This window comes from Anomaloglossus baeobatrachus, chromosome 7 (assembly GCF_048569485.1).
Source record: "Anomaloglossus baeobatrachus isolate aAnoBae1 chromosome 7, aAnoBae1.hap1, whole genome shotgun sequence".
NCBI lineage: Eukaryota > Metazoa > Chordata > Amphibia > Anura > Aromobatidae > Anomaloglossus > Anomaloglossus baeobatrachus.
Window position 1 is genome coordinate 251,467,194 of NC_134359.1, and position 18,774 is coordinate 251,485,967.

At 46.3% G+C, this 18,774-nt stretch overlaps 1 protein-coding gene across 1 annotated transcript in view; it reads right to left on the minus strand.

Moving 5' to 3' along the window:
- Window positions 1-1,531: 1,531 nt before the first annotated feature.
- BHLHA15 (basic helix-loop-helix family member a15) overlaps window positions 1,532-18,774 on the minus strand; it is a 23,693-nt gene continuing 6,450 nt past the window's right edge. Inside the window, exon 2 of the mRNA XM_075319166.1 lies at window positions 1,532-3,139. Within this exon, the coding sequence (XP_075175281.1) occupies window positions 2,521-3,051 (531 nt within the window). The 5' untranslated portion in view covers window positions 3,052-3,139 and the 3' untranslated portion in view covers window positions 1,532-2,520. The remainder of the gene's footprint in view (window positions 3,140-18,774) is intronic.

Genomic DNA, 18,774 nt, shown 5'->3' on the forward strand with positions numbered 1-18,774 from the left:
TAGAGTGTGACTTATGGGATGATTCACCTTTTAGCACCCATTAAATATATTTTCTGTGTGTGTATCCTCTGCTGAACCCAAGTAGCTCCAGTCCAGTGTTGCATGTTATTCTTACAAGAAGTCAATCTTCTCCATATAATGTATGACGCTACAGCTGCCTGCCGATTATATACATCACGTGTGCCAATTATGATATTGTCTCTTTAACAAAAAAAATCCTAAATTGTATCTAAAACCAGTGATTATGACGTTACATCTCATTACGACCCTATAATTTAATAATTTACATAACATCCATACTCTACTAATCCTAAAATCAATTATCCACCATTAAAGGGAACCTGTCGCATTGTACATGCAGTCCTATTTACGGTATAAAACAGATAATTTATATAGTTTTCTGAGAAAAGATTCAGTACAACATGTATTTATATCCTTGATCATTCTAGGCTTAGGAGTCCAGTGGGAGGTCCTACCTGGTGACTCCCAGACTAGGTCCACCTACTGGACTCCTAAGCCTAGAAAGAGTAAGGATGCCAATGAGTAATATAGAAGTTATACTGAATCTTTGCCCCCCTCAAATATAAAAATTCTATATTAATAAGTCCATTCTAATGAGTAATATACTGAATATCTCCCCCCACCCAAAAAAAACCCTAAAAATTATTTATAAATTAGTTTACTCCATTCAGTATAACATTTATTTATATCTCTGCTCATCCTAGATTTAGGAGTCCAGTAGGAGGTCCTACCTGGTGAGTCCCAGACTAGGTCCGCCTACTGGACTCCTAAGCCTAGAAAGAGTAGGGATTCCAATGAGTTATATAGAAGTTATACTGAATGTTTGCCCTCTCCTTCACCCCAAAATCTAAAAATTATATAATACCAGTATAACATATTTATTTATATCCTTGCTCATTCTAGGCTTAGAAGTCCAGTGGGCGGTCCTACCTGGTGAGTCCCAGAATAGGTCCGCCTACTGGACTCCTAAGTTTAGAGAGAGTAGGGATTCTAATGAGTAATATAGAAGTTATACTGAATCTCTCCCCCACCCAAAAAAACCCCTAAAAATTATATATAAATTAGTTTACTCCATTCAGTATAATATATTTATTTATAACCTTGCTCATTCTAGGTTTAGGAGTCCAGTGGGCGGTCTTACTTGGTGATTCCCAGAATTGGTTTGCCTACTGGACTCCTAAGCGTAGAAAGAGTAGGGATTCTAATGAGTAATATAGAAGTTATTCCGAATCTCTTCCCCCCACCCACCCCAAAAAAAACCTAAAAATCATATATACTTCAGTACACTCTATTTAGTATAATATATTTATTTATATTTCTTCTCATTCCAGGTTTAGGAGTCCAGTGGGCGGTTCTACTTGGTGATTCCCAGAATAGGTTTGCCTACTGGACTCCTAAGCCTAGAAAGAGTAGGGATTCTAATGAGTATTATATAAGTTATACTGAATCTCTCTCCCAACCCCCCCCCCCCCAAAAAAAAAGAAACTAATAAAAATATATATCAGTCTATTCAATTCAGTATAACATATTTATTTATAGCCCTGCTCATTCTAGGCATAGGAGTCCAGTGGGTGGTGATTCCAGACTAACTCCACCTACTAGACTCCAAAGCCTAGAAGGAACAGGGATTACAGTGAGTAATATAGAAGTTATTCTCTTTATTACCCCCCCCCCCCACCAAAAAAAAATATAGAAATAAAGAAAAATGAAAATCATTCTACTCCTTTCAGTATAACATAGTTATTTATATCCCTGCTCATTCTAAACTTTGGAGTCCAGTAGATGGTCCTACATGGTTTGTCCCAGAATACACCAAGGTTACTTACCGGTAGCCGGTTTTTCCAGAACCCATGACAGCACCACGTGATTATATGGGTGCTGTCATGGGTGAGGGGAAAACACCAAGGTTACCTACCGGTAGCCGGTTTTTCCAGAACCCATGACAGCACCACGTGATTATATGGGTGCTGTCATGGGTGAGGGGAAAACACCAAGGTTACCTACCGGTAGCCGTTTTTTCCAGAACCCATGACAGCACCACGTGATTATATGGGTGCTGTCATGGGTGAGGGGAAAACACCAAGGTTACTTACTGGTAGCTGGTTTTTCCAGAACCCATGACAGCACCCATATAATCATGTGGTGCTGTCATGGGTTAGGGGAAAAGTGCCACCTGCTGGACTCCTAAGCCTAGAAAAATCAGGGACTCTAATGAGAAGCATGGTAGTTACACCGACTCTTTCACCCCCCCACACAAAAATAATAAAAAAATATATATATCAAAATCAATCTACTCTATTCCTTCTGCCCTATAGCATGTTATCTTGTAGATCAGATGTCATGTTCAACGTGACAAGTTCCCTTTAATTATCATGGTCACGACAGTAAAATGCAGATAATTGGTTTCTGAATAGAATATTTTGTATAATACATCATTGTCTTAAGACAATAGAGTCTTTTATGTTTCTTCGGCACTAAAAAAATCCATCGAGCTTGCCATCAACTACCTTGCCGAAAGCTGTGGATTTGTGTAGAGTACTTTTCTAAGTGTTCATCATTGTCCTCCTCACTGTGTTGCTGCTGGTAATGTTGATAGAGTTTCCCACCGCCCCTTAAATCCGTGTTCGGGACAGCAGGCAAGCACCCACTGGACATATTCAATATGGTGGCGGTTAAAGTATTTATGTAGTTTTTGGCCAAGGTGAGTGTTTCGATTTTGGACAATTTCTTCTCTGCTCTGACATGTGGAATCACTTCTCTCAGAGCCTGGAAGGCGTTGTTGAGTTTGTGCATCCTCTGCCGCTCACGTTCATTGCTCTCTAGTCTACGGACGCTGTGCTCCTTCCCTTGGGACGACTGTCTCTTTCTCCGGCTGCTCTTACCAGGGTCTTGGCCTTTACTCTTACCCTTCTCCCGATACACGTAGCACTTATCGTTGTCATCCTCGCTGGACGTTTGCTGTTCCGGACTCTCGTCGTCCTCCAGGTCGATTTCCAGTCTTCGCCTCGTTGATCTTGGGCTTGTTTTCATATTTTAGGGTGAAAAGAAACAAGGCAGATTGATCTTTCTCCCCAAAAAAAAAAAAAGCTTCTTCTGGCTTTATTCATCAAAGTGAGATCTGTGAAAATACATGAGTCAATTAGAAACTGTCCTGAAACTGGGTACTGAAAGTTCACTGCACCTGGTTCATGGTGAAGAACATCACAAATCTCCACCCAGCAAAAGAAGTTGAGCTTCCCCTGGTAGAATCTACTATTGCTCATTTGATGGGACCTACACTTGTCCTTGTACTAGCATGTCCAGAAAGTGAATGGGAAGGGACAGTAACAACATGCCATCCTCTGAAAGTCAAAATTTCCGGATAATCTAATGAAAGAGCATACCATCAACAGTTCAAATTTTGGGGCAAATTTAAAGAGGTTGTCCACCACCTTTACATTGATGGCTTATCTTTAGCATAGGTCATCAACGTCTGATATGCCGGGGTCCAACACCCAACACCCTTGCCAATCAGGCGCTCTATGTGCCGCCGTCAGTAGTTGGCAGCCGTAAATGCTCAATTCTGGAGCCCAACAATCGGTACCCTTGTCAATCAGGTGCTCTTTGTGCCGGCGGCGGTAGTAGGCAGTCAGAAATACTCAATATCGGAGCCCAACAACTGGTACCCTTGCCAATCAGGTGCTCCCTCTGCCGGCGGCGGTAGTAGGCAGACGGAAATGCTCAATTTCGAAGCTTCCCCATCAACTGATAACGGCAACGGCTGGGTACTGCACATCCTATTGATTTGCATCAGAGGCGAATATGCGGTACCCAGCCACAGATGCTATCAGTTGATGGGGCAGCTCCGGAACTGAGCACTTCCGGCCGCCGCCACCAAAAACAGCTGATTGGTCAGGGTACGATACTCGGCACCCCTGCCAATCAGACATTGATGACCTATCCTAAGCTCAGGCCATCAATGTAAAAGTAGAGGACAACTCCTTTATAATAATGAGTTCTTCTAACAGCTTGTTGTCTTCGAAATGTTAATTCTGAGTGTGATCAATGGATTAGTCATTACTTTATATATGAATCATTAAAGAATCAGACTCCATATAAGCCATGAGGCTGAGTGCACGAGCCACAGAGCTCAGTGACTGGCTGAGCCGGTGACACAAGCTGTTTATGTGATGTAACCGCTGCAGTCAAACACTGAAACCAAAGTAACAATGGAGAGCCGACACTCAAACCAAGGGAGGGACAGTACCAGCTGGGTCTGTTATTTTAATTAGTTTTCCTATTTTAGAGCCAACCTTACAGAAAGTGGACAACCCCTTTAAGCATTACTTACCTATCACATCAGGGTTACATGACGCAGCAGCACCGCTACACATCATTTTTTAAGTTCTACATTTTGTGACACATTATGGGACCTCAGGCTCAATAATGATTGTATATGTTTACTCAGAACAATGAATGGTACGTAAAGGTTTTTCTAATTATGGAAATTGCTGTAAGATAAGAACGGTGAGAGCCTCCATCATTATTGGCTGTTACGTATGGTGTCAATGTGACAATTTGCTCTTTGTGTGGAAGGTGAATAGGGTTAAGTGTATGGTTAGGATTTCTAAATCTTCCAGTGATATTTACCAATGAGTTTTAATCTGTAGTCTATGAATGCAGCCCGGAGCCTGATGATTACAGATAAGAAATCTGAGCTTCAAGGTGACAAATAAAGAGCAAACACACATCAAACACAGGCCGGGAACATGTCCTCTCCTTGTTTGTATAGAAGATGAAGACGGAAAAGAACCTAAAGTGAGCCAAGACATCGAACAAAGATGAGGTGTATAATATAGGGGTGGCCGGCTAACGTCTTCTTGGAGGACACAAGATGGCATTCAAGGAACTCTACCGAAGGGTCAACCTTCCAAAGTAGGTCTGGATGGAGTCTTGACCTAGTGATCCATATTGCACAGCAAATCATTTCCCTATTAGGGCCACGTGGTCCCTTCATGGTAAAGATGAAAGAATGGCAGCTTGTTGAGTATTATAGATTTACATTGGGTTCTCAGACTTGATCTAAAGTGGTGTTTCCCAATCCTTAAGTACCTACACGTCTTGTCCATTGGGTTATGCCTAATATTCCAACCCCAGTCATTATCTATTGGTACACATTCACACACATGGTTGGCCATACCATTTGCAAACATATAATTATTCATGAAATTATGCGAACCAAACAGCAGTACCCAAACAAATGCAGTAGATACAATGCCTCATTGTACCACTCATAATCTCCTCCATGGTCTTGTACCTTATTAACTTGAATTTAATGGCATGCAGACACCACAATGTCTCTTCTCTTCCTATGCTATGGTTCCTTGGAAATCCCCAGGGAACAATAGCATAGGTTAGGGTTAGAGTTAGGGTTAGAGTGTAAAAAATAAATAAATATGTATATGTGTGGTTTTTTTTTATATCTGTAATGAGGTAAGAGGGATTAATTTTATTTATTTATTTAGGGATTAATTTTATTTATTTAGGGATTAATTTATTACATAATAATAATACAATAATGTAATTTTATAATTTATTATTTTCTTAGGGATTATTATTATTATTATTATTATTAATAATAATAAATACAATAATATAATTGTATATTTTTTTAATAATTTATTATTATTATTAATATAGTAATACAATAATATTATATAATAATTTACTATTTATTTAGGGATCTATTTATTTTTTTTAGTCCCCCCCATAGGAGACTTGAACCTCTGGTTGTTTGTTCTATATACTGCAGTACAGCTTTATTATCCCATGAATGGACTCCTGTAAAGACCCCCGGGCAGGATTGTGTGGCTTATATGCAACTTTCAGTAACCAGCAACAATTTGGAGTTCTCTTCGATTGCTGCTGTTAGAGGCAACTGCCTTGTGTGGAGCGAGCTCAGCTCCTGAGCCTGCTACATACACCTGCACGTGCTCCTTGACTAGAGATGAGCGAACCCGAGGTTCAGTGTTTACACCAAACACAGACTTTACAAAGAAAACAGGGTTCGGGTGCTTTACGTATTAACACCACTCGTGCGAGCATCGCTGTACTCGGTACGCTCGGTGCTCGATCCAGTAAGAGCGTTTAATTGGCTCACACTGGGGGTAATAACATCGTGATTGGATGTAGTGTGGCCCAAAAAAAAGGAAAATGAAAGAAGGAAGAATCCTGCCAAATTGCCCCCGGAAGTGATCTGTTTATGGCTACAATTGGGTGGAGACCCAAACTGCCCAATCAGTGACTTCCATTAGGGTTCAGGTCAAGTCCGGGTCACAAACCGAATTGTATCTAAAATCCGGCTGCACCCGTGAAACCGAACTTCCATGGGTCTGCGCATCTCTAATCCTGAGCCGGCCCCATACACCTGCACATGCTCCTTGACGAACTGGTACATCATGGAACGTTGGGAGTTCATTTCACCTGTTAATGGATATCTCGTTATTGTTGATAGGTATACAGTGGAACCTTGGTTTATGAGCATAATCCGTTCTGGGAGTTGCTTGTAAACCAAGTTACTCGTCTAGCAAAGCAAGATTTCCCATAGGAAATAATGCAAGCTCAGACAATTCGTTCCACAACTTGTTCAATGTCCCATCCTGGTCCCCTATTGTTCCATTCCACACATGCACAAACACACACAAATACACACACACACAAACAAGCACACATACATTATGCTCACCTTACTTTCCGTTCCATCGCTGGTCTCCTGGTTCTTGTAGTTCGCCGGGACAGGATGTGTATCGGGTAACCATCGTGACGATGCCGGAACTTCCGCTGCCAGAGTGCTTAGGTCAAAGGCAGGAGCTGCTTGCCTCTGATTTGCCAGTGCGCTGCCTTTGAGTGGCGTCTGACAGAGGAAGTTCCTCCATTGTCACAATGGTTACCCGATCCTCAACCTGTACTGGCGAACTACAATAACCAGGAGGCCGGTGAGGGAACGGAAGGTAGGGTGAGCATAATACGTGTGTGTGCGCGTGCTTGTGTGTGTTTGTGTGGAACCGGAAGTGTGTGCGGTGAGTGTTTGCCCGTACAGCAAAGCTTGCTCATAAACTTGAGTTACAAATTTACAGCAAGCTTTGCTCATATAGCTAAATGCTCGCAAACTGGGTTACTCGTAAACCGAGGTTCCACTGTATATAGCTTTTTTTTTTTAGGTTATACTAATTTTAAACCACAAAAGATTTGGAGCATTTCATCTCAGTTTCTGGTCCAAAAAACTAAAAAAAAAACAACTCAGCGTTAACAAAGCCTTAAAGTGAATTTATCACAATGAAACACATTCCTGAACTGCTACAGCGAGGACACAACACAAAAAGGCCTGCCCCCGTTGCACCTGTCAATCACAGTGCAGTGCATTTCTGCAACTTTGATTAAAGATACTTCTGCAACCAAGCATCAAGATCTTTCTACAACAGGTATGCCTGGATTCAGCATCTTAGTACCAGTATGGCACTGCCTTTAGGTCGTATTGCAAAATCCTGCTGGTTGGTCCTCTTTAAGGAGAAAGCCCATTATAAATTTCTTAAACTACCTCTTCACAACATAAGATGAACATATTATGCAATGGGACAATTGTGCACTGTTGTGTACAAATCGGATGTAGACCCCCCCCCCCTCAAAAACTATTAAATAACATTTCCCTCAAGTGATTGAGAAACTTGCAAGAAAAAGAAAAGAAAATCAGTTAAGGAGCTTTTACAACTATCTTTTCAGGAAATATGAGTCATGACGTTTCCGATAAGAGCTGCAGAAAGCTCACGTATCCCCGGAGCGACCCAACTGCTTCCGATCAGTGTGCGGGACGAGAAATGGTGAACATGGGGCCGTATCACATAGAAGCAGAGCGGGTGGGACATTACACCGGGTCATTCCATCATACACATCTGTAGGACTTGGCGCCCTTGCCATCAGCACTATCTCTGCTCAGCGCTACTCCCATCAGGGTGCTCAGCCCATTCTCTACCTGCATGGTGGTAGGAAAAAACGGACGCGGTGCAGGAATAATTTCCGAATAAACCCTACAGCCTTTTTTTTTTTCTAGAAACTGCCAACAAATGCCAGAATATCTCATTGATAAACTTCCACTTGCAACAAATCAATAGATTTAAAGTGGTATTCTCATCTCCAAGATCCTATCCCAATATGTAGTAGGTGTCATAATAAGAATAATATTAGCAAATACCTCCAATTAGAAATGTAATATAGTTCTCCTGATATAGCCATGGAGGATATTACAGGATCCAACGGCTCCTGTGAAGCTCTAGTGACCTCCATGCCCAAGAGATAAGGCAGTGCTTGAACATAACGGTGGTCACAAATTGACACTTTGGGCACAAAATGGCCATTTTCACTTAGGGGTGTACTCACTTTTGTTGCCAGTGGTTTAGGCATTAATGGCTGTCTGTTGAGTTATTTAGAGGACACCAAATTTACACTGTTATACAAGCTGCACACTGACACTGTACATTGTATCACAGTGTCAGATCCTGAGTGTTGTCCCATGAAAAGACATAAGAAAATATTTACAAAAATGAGAGAGGTGTACTCACTTTTGTGATATGCTGTATATATCCGCACCGTCGCATTTACAATCACAAAATTTTGTACAGATGCCGCGTTTGACTCAGTGAACATCATAGACTATGTTTTGTGAGGAAAATTTAACCCCGCGCTTTACAGTTATTTGATAAAAAAAAAAAAAAAAAAAGGCTTACATTAAAGTCAATGGAACTGCGAAGTACAGGTCATTAATAGGAGCTGTGATTGGTTGCTATAGGAAGAAAGGACATTCTTAGTATAAGAAGCTTATGTGAGGTAATATGATATCGGTACTAGACACACACAGAGACAGGGAGAGAGACAGACAGAGAGAGACACAGACTGAGACAGATAGAGACAGAGAGACAGACAGAGATAGATACACAGAGACAGAGAGAGACAGACTGAGACAGATAGAGAAACAGAGAGAGACAGACATAGGCACAGACAGAGAGCCAAAGAGAGAAACAGATAGGCAGACAGGAACGACAGGCAAACGGGAAAGAGACAGAAACAGACAGAGAGACGAATAGGGAGACGGGGAGAGACAGAGACAGATATAAAGAGAGAGGCAGATAGGGAGAGAGAAAAACAGACAAAAAGAGACAGCCAGAGAGAGACAGTTACTAGTCCAGGCAAGGCCATGTACTGCAGATAGTGCATGATATATATATATATATACACACACACACTGCTCAAAAAAAAAAATAAAGGGAACACCAAAATACAAGATCTTTGTTTAATTGTTCCCTTTAATTTTTTGAACAGTCTATATACAGTGCCTTGCGAAAGTTTTCGGCCCCCTTGAATTTTTCAACCTTTTCCCACATTTCAGGCTTCAAACATAAAAATAAAGATTTTAATGTTCTGGTGAAGAATCAACAACAAGTGGGACACAATTGTGAAGTTGAACGAAATTTATTGCTTATTTTAAAATTTTGTAAAAAAGAATAAACTGAAAATTGTGGCGTGCAATATTATTCATCCCCTTTATTTTCAGTGCAGCAAACTCACTCCAGAAGTTCATTGAGGATCTCTGAATGATCCAATGTTGTCCTAAATGACTGATGATGATAAATATAAGCCCCTGTGTGTAATCAAGTCTCCGTATAAATGCTCTGCTCTGTGATAGTCTCAGGGTTCTGTTTAAAGCACAGAGAGCATCATGAAGACCAAGGAACACAACAGGCAGGTCCGTGATACTGTTGTGGAGAAGTTTAAAGCCGGATTTGGTTACAAAAAGATTTCCAAAACTTTAAACATCTCAAAGAGCATTGTGCAAGCGATCATATTGAAATGGAAGGAGTATCATACTGCTGCAAATCCACCAAGACCTGGCCGTCCCTCAAAACTTTCATCTCAAACAAGGAGAAGACTGATCAGAGATGCAGCCAAGAGGCCCATGATCACTCTGGATGAACTGCAGAGATCTACAGCTGAGGTGGGAGAGTCTGTCCATAGGACAACAATCAGTCGTACACTGCACAAATCTGGCCTTTATGGAAGAGTTGCAAGAAGAAAGCCATTTCTCAAAGATATCCATAAAAGAGTCGTTTAAAGTTTGCCACAAGCCACCTGGGAGACACCAATTGTGGAAGAAGGTGCTCTGGTCAGATGAAACCAAAATCAAACTGTTTGGGCACAATGCCAAGCTATATGTTTGGCGTAAAAGCAACACAGCTCATCACCATGAACACACCATCCCCACTGTCAAACATGGTGGCAGCATCATGGTTTGGGCCTGCTTTTACTCAGCAGGGACAGGGAAGATGGTTAAAATTGATGGGAAGATGGATGGAGCCAAATACAGGACCATTCTTGAAGAAAACCTATTGGAGTCTGCAAAAGACCTGAGACTGGGAGGGAGATTTGTCTTCCAGCAAGACAATGATCCCAAACATAAAGCAAAATCTACAATGGAATGGCTCACAAATAAACGTCTCCAGGTGTTAGAATGGCCAAGTCACAGTCCAGACCTGAACCCAATCGAGAATCTGTGGAAAGAGCTGAAAACTGCTGTTTACAAACGCTCTCCATCCAGCCTCACTCAGCTCCAGCTGTTTACAACGGAAGAATGGGCAAGAATTTCAGTCTCTCGATGTGCAAAACTGATAGAGACATACCCCAAGAGACTGCAGCTGTAATCGCAGCAAAAGGTGGCGCTACAGAGTATTAACTTAAAGGGGACGAATAATATTGCACGCCCCAATTTTCAGTTTTTTATTTTTTTACAAAAGTTTAAAATAAGCAATAAATATCGTTCAACTTCACAATTGTGGCCCACTTGTTGTTGATTCTTCACCACAAGATTAAAATTTTTACCTTTATGTTTGAAGCCTGAAATGTGGGAAAAGGTTGAAAAATTCAAAGTGGCCGAATTCTTTCGCAAGCCACTGTATCTATATATAACCAGACATACAGAAATGAGATCACCCTCGGCCATTTTTTCCCTGGTGGGTATGTTATTTCTGAGTGTAATGACAAGTCGAGCGTCCCGCACACATTATCTCACTGCTCCTACTCGCAGATGTTAGAGACAGATCTACAGCTGAACATCTGGGTTACGTCGTATGAAAGTCACACAGGGCTTTTCGGCACATTTTCTTAGTTTTGCAGGTTTCACACGAGTTTCTAAGTTCTACCCAACCAACTTGTTCATGAGAAGTCAGTCTGAAGGAGTAGACGGAGAAGACTTTATTGTCCAATAATGCTAGACACCATATAGGATATTAATCAAATCAAGCTTTATTGGCAGGATCAAATACACACTAGTTTTGCCAAAGCAAGAATACAAAAGGGACTGGGACTGTGGGGATGATGGGTAGGGACTGTAGGAAGATGGTTTGGATCACATGCAGGGTGGTGACTGTAGGAAGGATGGATGTGGGCACCTCCATGTTGGGACTGTAGGAAGGATGGATGTGGGCACCTCCATGTTGGGACTGTAGGAAGGATGGATGGGGGCACATCCAGGGTGGGGACTGTAGGAAGGATGGATGGGGGCACATACAGAGTGGGGACTATAGGAAGGATGGATGGGGGCAAATGCAGGGTGGGGACTGTAGGAAGGATGGATGGGGGCACATCCAGGGTGGGGACTGTAGGAAGGATGGATGGGGGCACATCCAGGGTGGGGACTGTAGGAAGGATGGATGGGGGCACATGCAGGGTGGGGACTGTAGGAAGGATGGATGGGGGCACATGCAGGGTGGGGACTGTAGGAAGGATGTATGGGGGCACATCCAGGGTGGGGACTGTAGGAAGGATGGATGGGGCACATGCAGGGTGGGGACTGTAGGAAGGATGGATGGGGGCACATCCAGGGTGGGGACTGTAGGAAGGACGGATGGGGGCACATCCAGGGTGGGGACTGTAGGAAGGACGGATGGGGGCACATCCAGGGTGGGGACTGTAGGAAGGACGGATGGGGCACATGCAGGGTGGGGACTGTAGGAAGGATGGATGGGGGCACATCCAGGGTGGGGACTGTAGGAAGGACGGATGGGGGCACATGCAGGGTGGGGACTGTAGGAAGGACGGATGGGGGCACATGCAGGGTGGGGACTGTAGGAAGGATGGATGGGGGCACATCCAGGGTGGGGACTGTAGGAAGGATGGATGGGGGCACATCCAGGGTGGAGACTGTAGGAAGGATGGATGGGGGCACATCCAGGGTGGAGACTGTAGGCAGGATGGATGGGGGCACATCCAGGGTGGAGACTGTAGGCAGGATGGATGGGGGCACATCCAGGGTGGGGACTGTAGGAAGGATGGATGGGGGCACATGCAGCTTGAGGACTGTAGGAAGGATGGATGGGGGCACATCCAGGGTGGGGACTGTAGGAAGGATGGATGGGGGCACATGCAGGGTGGGGACTGTAGGAAGGATGGATGGGGGCACATGCAGGGTGGGGACTGTAGGAAGGATGGATGGGGGCACATCCAGGGTGGGGACTGTAGGCAGGATGGATGGGGGCACATCCAGGGTGGAGACTGTAGGCAGGATGGATGGGGGCACATCCAGGGTGGGGACTGTAGGAAGGATGGATGGGGGCACATGCAGGGTGAGGACTGTAGGAAGGATGGATGGGGGCACACCCAGGGTGGGGACTGTAGGAAGGATGGATGGGGGCACATGCAGGGTGGGGACTGTAGGAAGGATGGATGGGGGCACATGCAGGGTGGGGACTGTAGGAAGGATGGATGGGGGCACATCCAGGGTGGGGACTGTAGGCAGGATGGATGGGGGCACATCCAGGGTGGGGACTGTAGGAAGGATGGATGGGGGCACATGCAGGGTGGGGACTGTAGGCAGGATGGATGGGGGCACATCCAGGGTGGGGACTGTAGGCAGGATGGATGGGGGCACATGCAGGGTGGGGACTGTAGGAAGGATGGATGGGGGCACATCCAGGGTGGGGACTGTAGGAAGGATGGATGGGGGCACATGCAGGGTGGGGACTGTAGGAAGGATGGATGGGGGCACATGCAGGGTGGGGACTGTAGGAAGGATGGATGGGGGCGCATCCAGGGTGGGGACTGTAGGCAGGATGGATGGGGCACATCCAGGGTGGGGACTGTAGGCAGGATGGATGGGGGCGCATCCAGGGTGGGGACTGTAGGCAGGATGGATGGGGGCACATCCAGGGTGGGGACTGTAGGAAGGATGGATGGGGGCACATGCAGGGTGGGGACTGTAGGAAGGATGGATGGGGGCACATGCAGGGTGGGGACTATAGGAAGGATGGATGGGGGCGCATCCAGGGTGGGGACTGTAGGCAGGATGGATGGGGCACATCCAGGGTGGGGACTGTAGGAAGGATGGATGGGGCACATCCAGGGTGGGGACTGTAGGAAGGATGGATGGGGCACATCCAGGGTGGGGACTGTAGGAAGGATGGATGGGGGCACATCCAGGGTGGGGACTGTAGGAAGGATGGATGGGGCACATCCAGGGTAGGGACTGTAGGCAGGATGGATGGGGGCACATCCAGGGTGGAGACTGTAGGAAGGATGGATGGAGGTACATCCAGGGTGGGGACTGTAGGAAGGATGGATGGGGCACATCCAGGGTGGGGGCTGTAGGAAGGATGGATGGTGGCACATCCAGGGTGGGGACTGTAGGAAGGATGGATGGGGGCACATGCAGGGTGGGGACTGTAGGAAGGATGGATGGGGGCACATGCAGGGTGGGGACTGTAGGAAGGATGGATGGGGGCACATCCAGGGTGGGGACTGTAGGAAGGATGGATGGGGCACATCCAGGGTGGGGACTGTAGGAAGGATGGATGGGGGCACATCCAGGGTGGGGACTGTAGGAAGGATGGATGGGGCACATCCAGGGTAGGGACTGTAGGCAGGATGGATGGGGGCACATCCAGGGTGGAGACTGTAGGAAGGATGGATGGAGGTACATCCAGGGTGGGGACTGTAGGAAGGATGGATGGGGCACATCCAGGGTGGGGGCTGTAGGAAGGATGGATGGTGGCACATCCAGGGTGGGGGCTGTAGGAAGGATGGATGGGGGCACATCCAGGGTGGGGACTGTAGGAAGGATGGATGGGGGCACATGCAGGGTGGGGACTGTAGGAAGGATGGATGGGGGCACATCCAGGGTGGGGACTGTAGGCAGGATGGATGGGGGCACATCCAGGGTGGGGACTGTAGGCAGGATGGATGGGGGCACATCCAGGGTGGGGACTGTAGGCAGGATGGATGGGGGCACATCCAGGGTGGGGACTGTAGGCAGGATGGATGGGGGCACATGCAGGGTGGGGACTGTAGGAAGGATGGATGGGGGCACATCCAGGGTGGGGACTGTAGGAAGGATGGATGGGGGCACATGCAGGGTGGGGACTGTAGGAAGGATGGATGGGGGCACATGCAGGGTGGGGACTGTAGGAAGGATGGATGGGGGCGCATCCAGGGTGGGGACTGTAGGCAGGATGGATGGGGCACATCCAGGGTGGGGACTGTAGGCAGGATGGATGGGGGCGCATCCAGGGTGGGGACTGTAGGCAGGATGGATGGGGGCACATCCAGGGTGGGGACTGTAGGAAGGATGGATGGGGGCACATGCAGGGTGGGGACTGTAGGAAGGATGGATGGGGGCGCATCCAGGGTGGGGACTATAGGAAGGATGGATGGGGGCGCATCCAGGGTGGGGACTGTAGGCAGGATGGATGGGGCACATCCAGGGTGGGGACTGTAGGAAGGATGGATGGGGCACATCCAGGGTGGGGACTGTAGGAAGGATGGATGGGGCACATCCAGGGTGGGGACTGTAGGAAGGATGGATGGGGGCACATCCAGGGTGGGGACTGTAGGAAGGATGGATGGGGCACATCCAGGGTAGGGACTGTAGGCAGGATGGATGGGGGCACATCCAGGGTGGAGACTGTAGGAAGGATGGATGGAGGTACATCCAGGGTGGGGACTGTAGGAAGGATGGATGGGGCACATCCAGGGTGGGGGCTGTAGGAAGGATGGATGGTGGCACATCCAGGGTGGGGGCTGTAGGAAGGATGGATGGGGGCACATCCAGGGTGGGGGCTGTAGGAAGGATGGATGGGGGCACATCCAGGGTGGGGGCTGTAGGAAGGATGGATGGGGGCACATCCAGGGTGGGGACTGTAGGAAGGATGGATGGGGCACATCCAGGGTAGGGACTGTAGGCAGGATGGATGGGGGCACATCCAGGGTGGAGACTGTAGGAAGGATGGATGGAGGTACATCCAGGGTGGGGACTGTAGGAAGGATGGATGGGGCACATCCAGGGTGGGGGCTGTAGGAAGGATGGATGGTGGCACATCCAGGGTGGGGGCTGTAGGAAGGATGGATGGGGGCACATCCAGGGTGGGGGCTATGTAAGTCCATGTCTTATCCATAGCTTGTCCATGGTTTATCATATAATTTGTTTAATCGTCTGTTCAAGGTTCTGATGAAACCAGTTTACACATAAATCTCAGATCATCTTGCCCTCGTGATAATAGTTGACGAGGCCAAAATACCACGTGGAGAGAGAAATGCAAACCTGAACTTCAGAAATAAGCCGGGAGTAAACAAACACAGGCTGACCCAGGACTACAATACACAGAACTGAGCAAAACAACATCATGAGGTGGAGGACAGGAGCTCCGATGAGGGACCCAACTGAAAGACCCTCCTCAATGCATCCTATAAGGGTCAGCGCTGCCAGATTTATTAGCGGTGGACAGAAACCATTGCCATTTTGGGACATGTTTTTGCAGATTTTTGCACAATTTTGGCATGTTGTGTCACTTTGACCTTAGATGCTGATGATAGAGCAGATCACATCTGGATCACTGCGCCGGAATCTACTTTTATCTATTTATGAATATGACATTCCTAATAGATAATGATTTATAGAATATTTATTTTAGATAAAACCGCTCTGAATCCCTTTATAAAATGATAAAATACTGTCTGGCATTTTGCCAGTAGGGGGCGTTTTTTGGATACTGTTTTGTTAAGTTCCATTCTATTATCATTATTATCAAACACCGACATATGTGCAAGCCGCTTGTTCGTCGGGTGAAATACTTTTATGGTTTGCTTGAAAGATCATCTTCCTCGGCAGCACATCGCCGTGTGTAAATGTAGCACCCCTGAACCCATCAGGGTGCTAAAAGTTTCTGCATCCCCCAGTGTCGGTAACACCAAAAACCCATGTAATCCCAGTTTTCCCCAACAATCCTACATACAATGGTACCTAGCTAGGGTGGGACCATGGATGGCCGCCTAAAGGTGGAGCTACTCCAGTCCACTAGTTGACCAGGTGGGATGGGCAGACTGTGGAGAGTAGTCGGGAACACAGGAAGTCAGAAGTACAGAGTTGACAGTGGAAGTGTGAAGGTGTGACTGAGCAACGTCCTGACTTGGGTTGATGGTGACCTGGTACCCAAGAGAAGTGGTTGCCGGTGGAGTACGGTGGAGTACTCCCGGAACTACGCACCGACGGGGTACAGGACCCTAGGACAGGAAAGAGCTTTAAGCCAACCTGTTAACACCTGCACAGCAAAGGGGACCATCAAGGACCTTGCTGACCCTAAAAATCCGAAGAATCAGTAGCAAAGGGGGAACCGGGGACAGGACCAGAGACTCCAACCCCACAGGGGTCACGCTACCGTCAGGCGGCAGAAGTGGACAAACCACAAACCGGGGACCCCCAGTGTTCCATACCACAGGGACCCACTTACCAGAGACAGGTGCAAGGGAAGAAGGTACCAGAGAACCAGACTGGCACTGGGATGAAGGGAACCTGGAGGCGAAACCAGCCAGCCTCAGGCAACCAGTTTACATCTAAGTGAGTAAGCCAGTTTCACTGATTACCTGTCTGGACTCCTTTTTCCGATGCCCACCGCACCATACACCCGCTGGGGCAATACCCTACTTGCGGAGGGTCTACCATACTAGCTGCTAATACCATTAGCCCCAGTATAGACATTTTGCAGCGGCAGCCCCCTACATATAGCCGCAACACCGCAAGTGGTGTCGCGTATAAATTTTATCCAATAATCCCCTGTAAATATCCCCCATTACAAAAAGGGCCCAGGGCACGGGACCGGGTAATGGCCACCACCGTGACATTCCCAATAGAGACACTGGCCGGAACCAAGTACCCCATATCCCTGGGTGCTACATAAACAGGACCTGTGCAGCTGAGAACCATCTACTACTTTTGGTATATACTTGCCTTTAAGGGGTTGTCCACTATTTTGATATTGATGAGTATTCTTCAAGGATAGATCATCAATATCAATTTGGTGTGGGCTGACACCCATCACCCCTGCTGATCAGCTATAAGCGGCCCAGCACAGCTCAGTACATGGTTTAGAGGCAAGAACAGCAGCTAAGCTAATATTGATGTGTAATACTCAGGAGTGGCCACTAATAGTCTGTGGCGCTGTTCTGTTATACTCAGTGCTCTATATACATCCAGCTGCCACCGGAGCAGAATATGGTTGATAACGTGGCCTGCCGGGAATCACTTGTCTGGCGATTGATCATCAATATGAAAGTAGTGACTACTGCTTTAAATACTTGCTTCATTATAAAATGGTACTGTTACTGATATGGTATCAGACTGTCCTTGAGCAGTATGACTCCTCGAAATAGTGTGAGAACAATAAACATACATATTTGCAAACTCCTAAGGCTCTGTGCACACAGCGTCTAAATCCCGGGTGGAATCTACCTGAAAAGTCGCTCCAGAAAATACACAGCCATGTCAAAACGACATTACCGTGCACGTGTCCCCTCTTATGTTGCAACGCTTAACTGCTGAAACCCTGCTACAGTTAAGGACATGTGCACACACTGCGTTTTTTATGCTTTTTTTTGGTGCAGTTTTGTAACAAAACCTCTATGCCTATCCTTATACCAGCATAGTCAATGAGAATCCTGAAGTTTTGTGTGTTGCTTATTTTGTCCTTGCATATTTGGTGCAGAAAATAATCAACAGCATATCAATTCTTTTGTATTTTTCCACCACAATACATGAAAATCGCAGCAAAAATGCACCGAAAATCATCGAAAAAGCATAAAAAAACACCGAAAATCATCAGAAAAGCAGCAAAAACGAAGTTTTCTGCCACGAAATGCAGTTTCGGTGCAGAAATTTCTGCAACCAATTACTCAATGTGCGCACATAGTCTAAAAGAAGTAACATGCTCATTCTTACAACCAGGAATTTTCTAGTGCTAACCTCCTTAGGCCAGTGCCCACGCTGCGGATTTTGACCCAAGAATTAGGAAAAAAAATTTACAAAACGCTTCAAAAACTCTTCAGGATGACAAAAAAAAAGCTCCAAATACTCTCCATAGAGGTAGTGTTTCCTAAGGCCCAGTGCCCACGCTGTGTAGTTTTGATGCGTATTTTCCAGAAATCTGCAGGTCCACTCTGAAGCCAGCAAAGTCTATGAGAATTCAGAAGTGCTGAGCCCACGTTGAGTATTTTTCCCTTTAGTGCAGATTTATTTTTTTCTGCACCAAATCTGCACCAAATATGCAAGGGAAAAATACTCAACGTGGGCTCAGCACATCTGAATTCTCATACACTTTGCTGACTTCACAGTGGACCTGCAGATTTCTGAAAATATGCATCCAAACTACACAGCGTGGACACGGGGCCTTAGGAATCACTACCTCT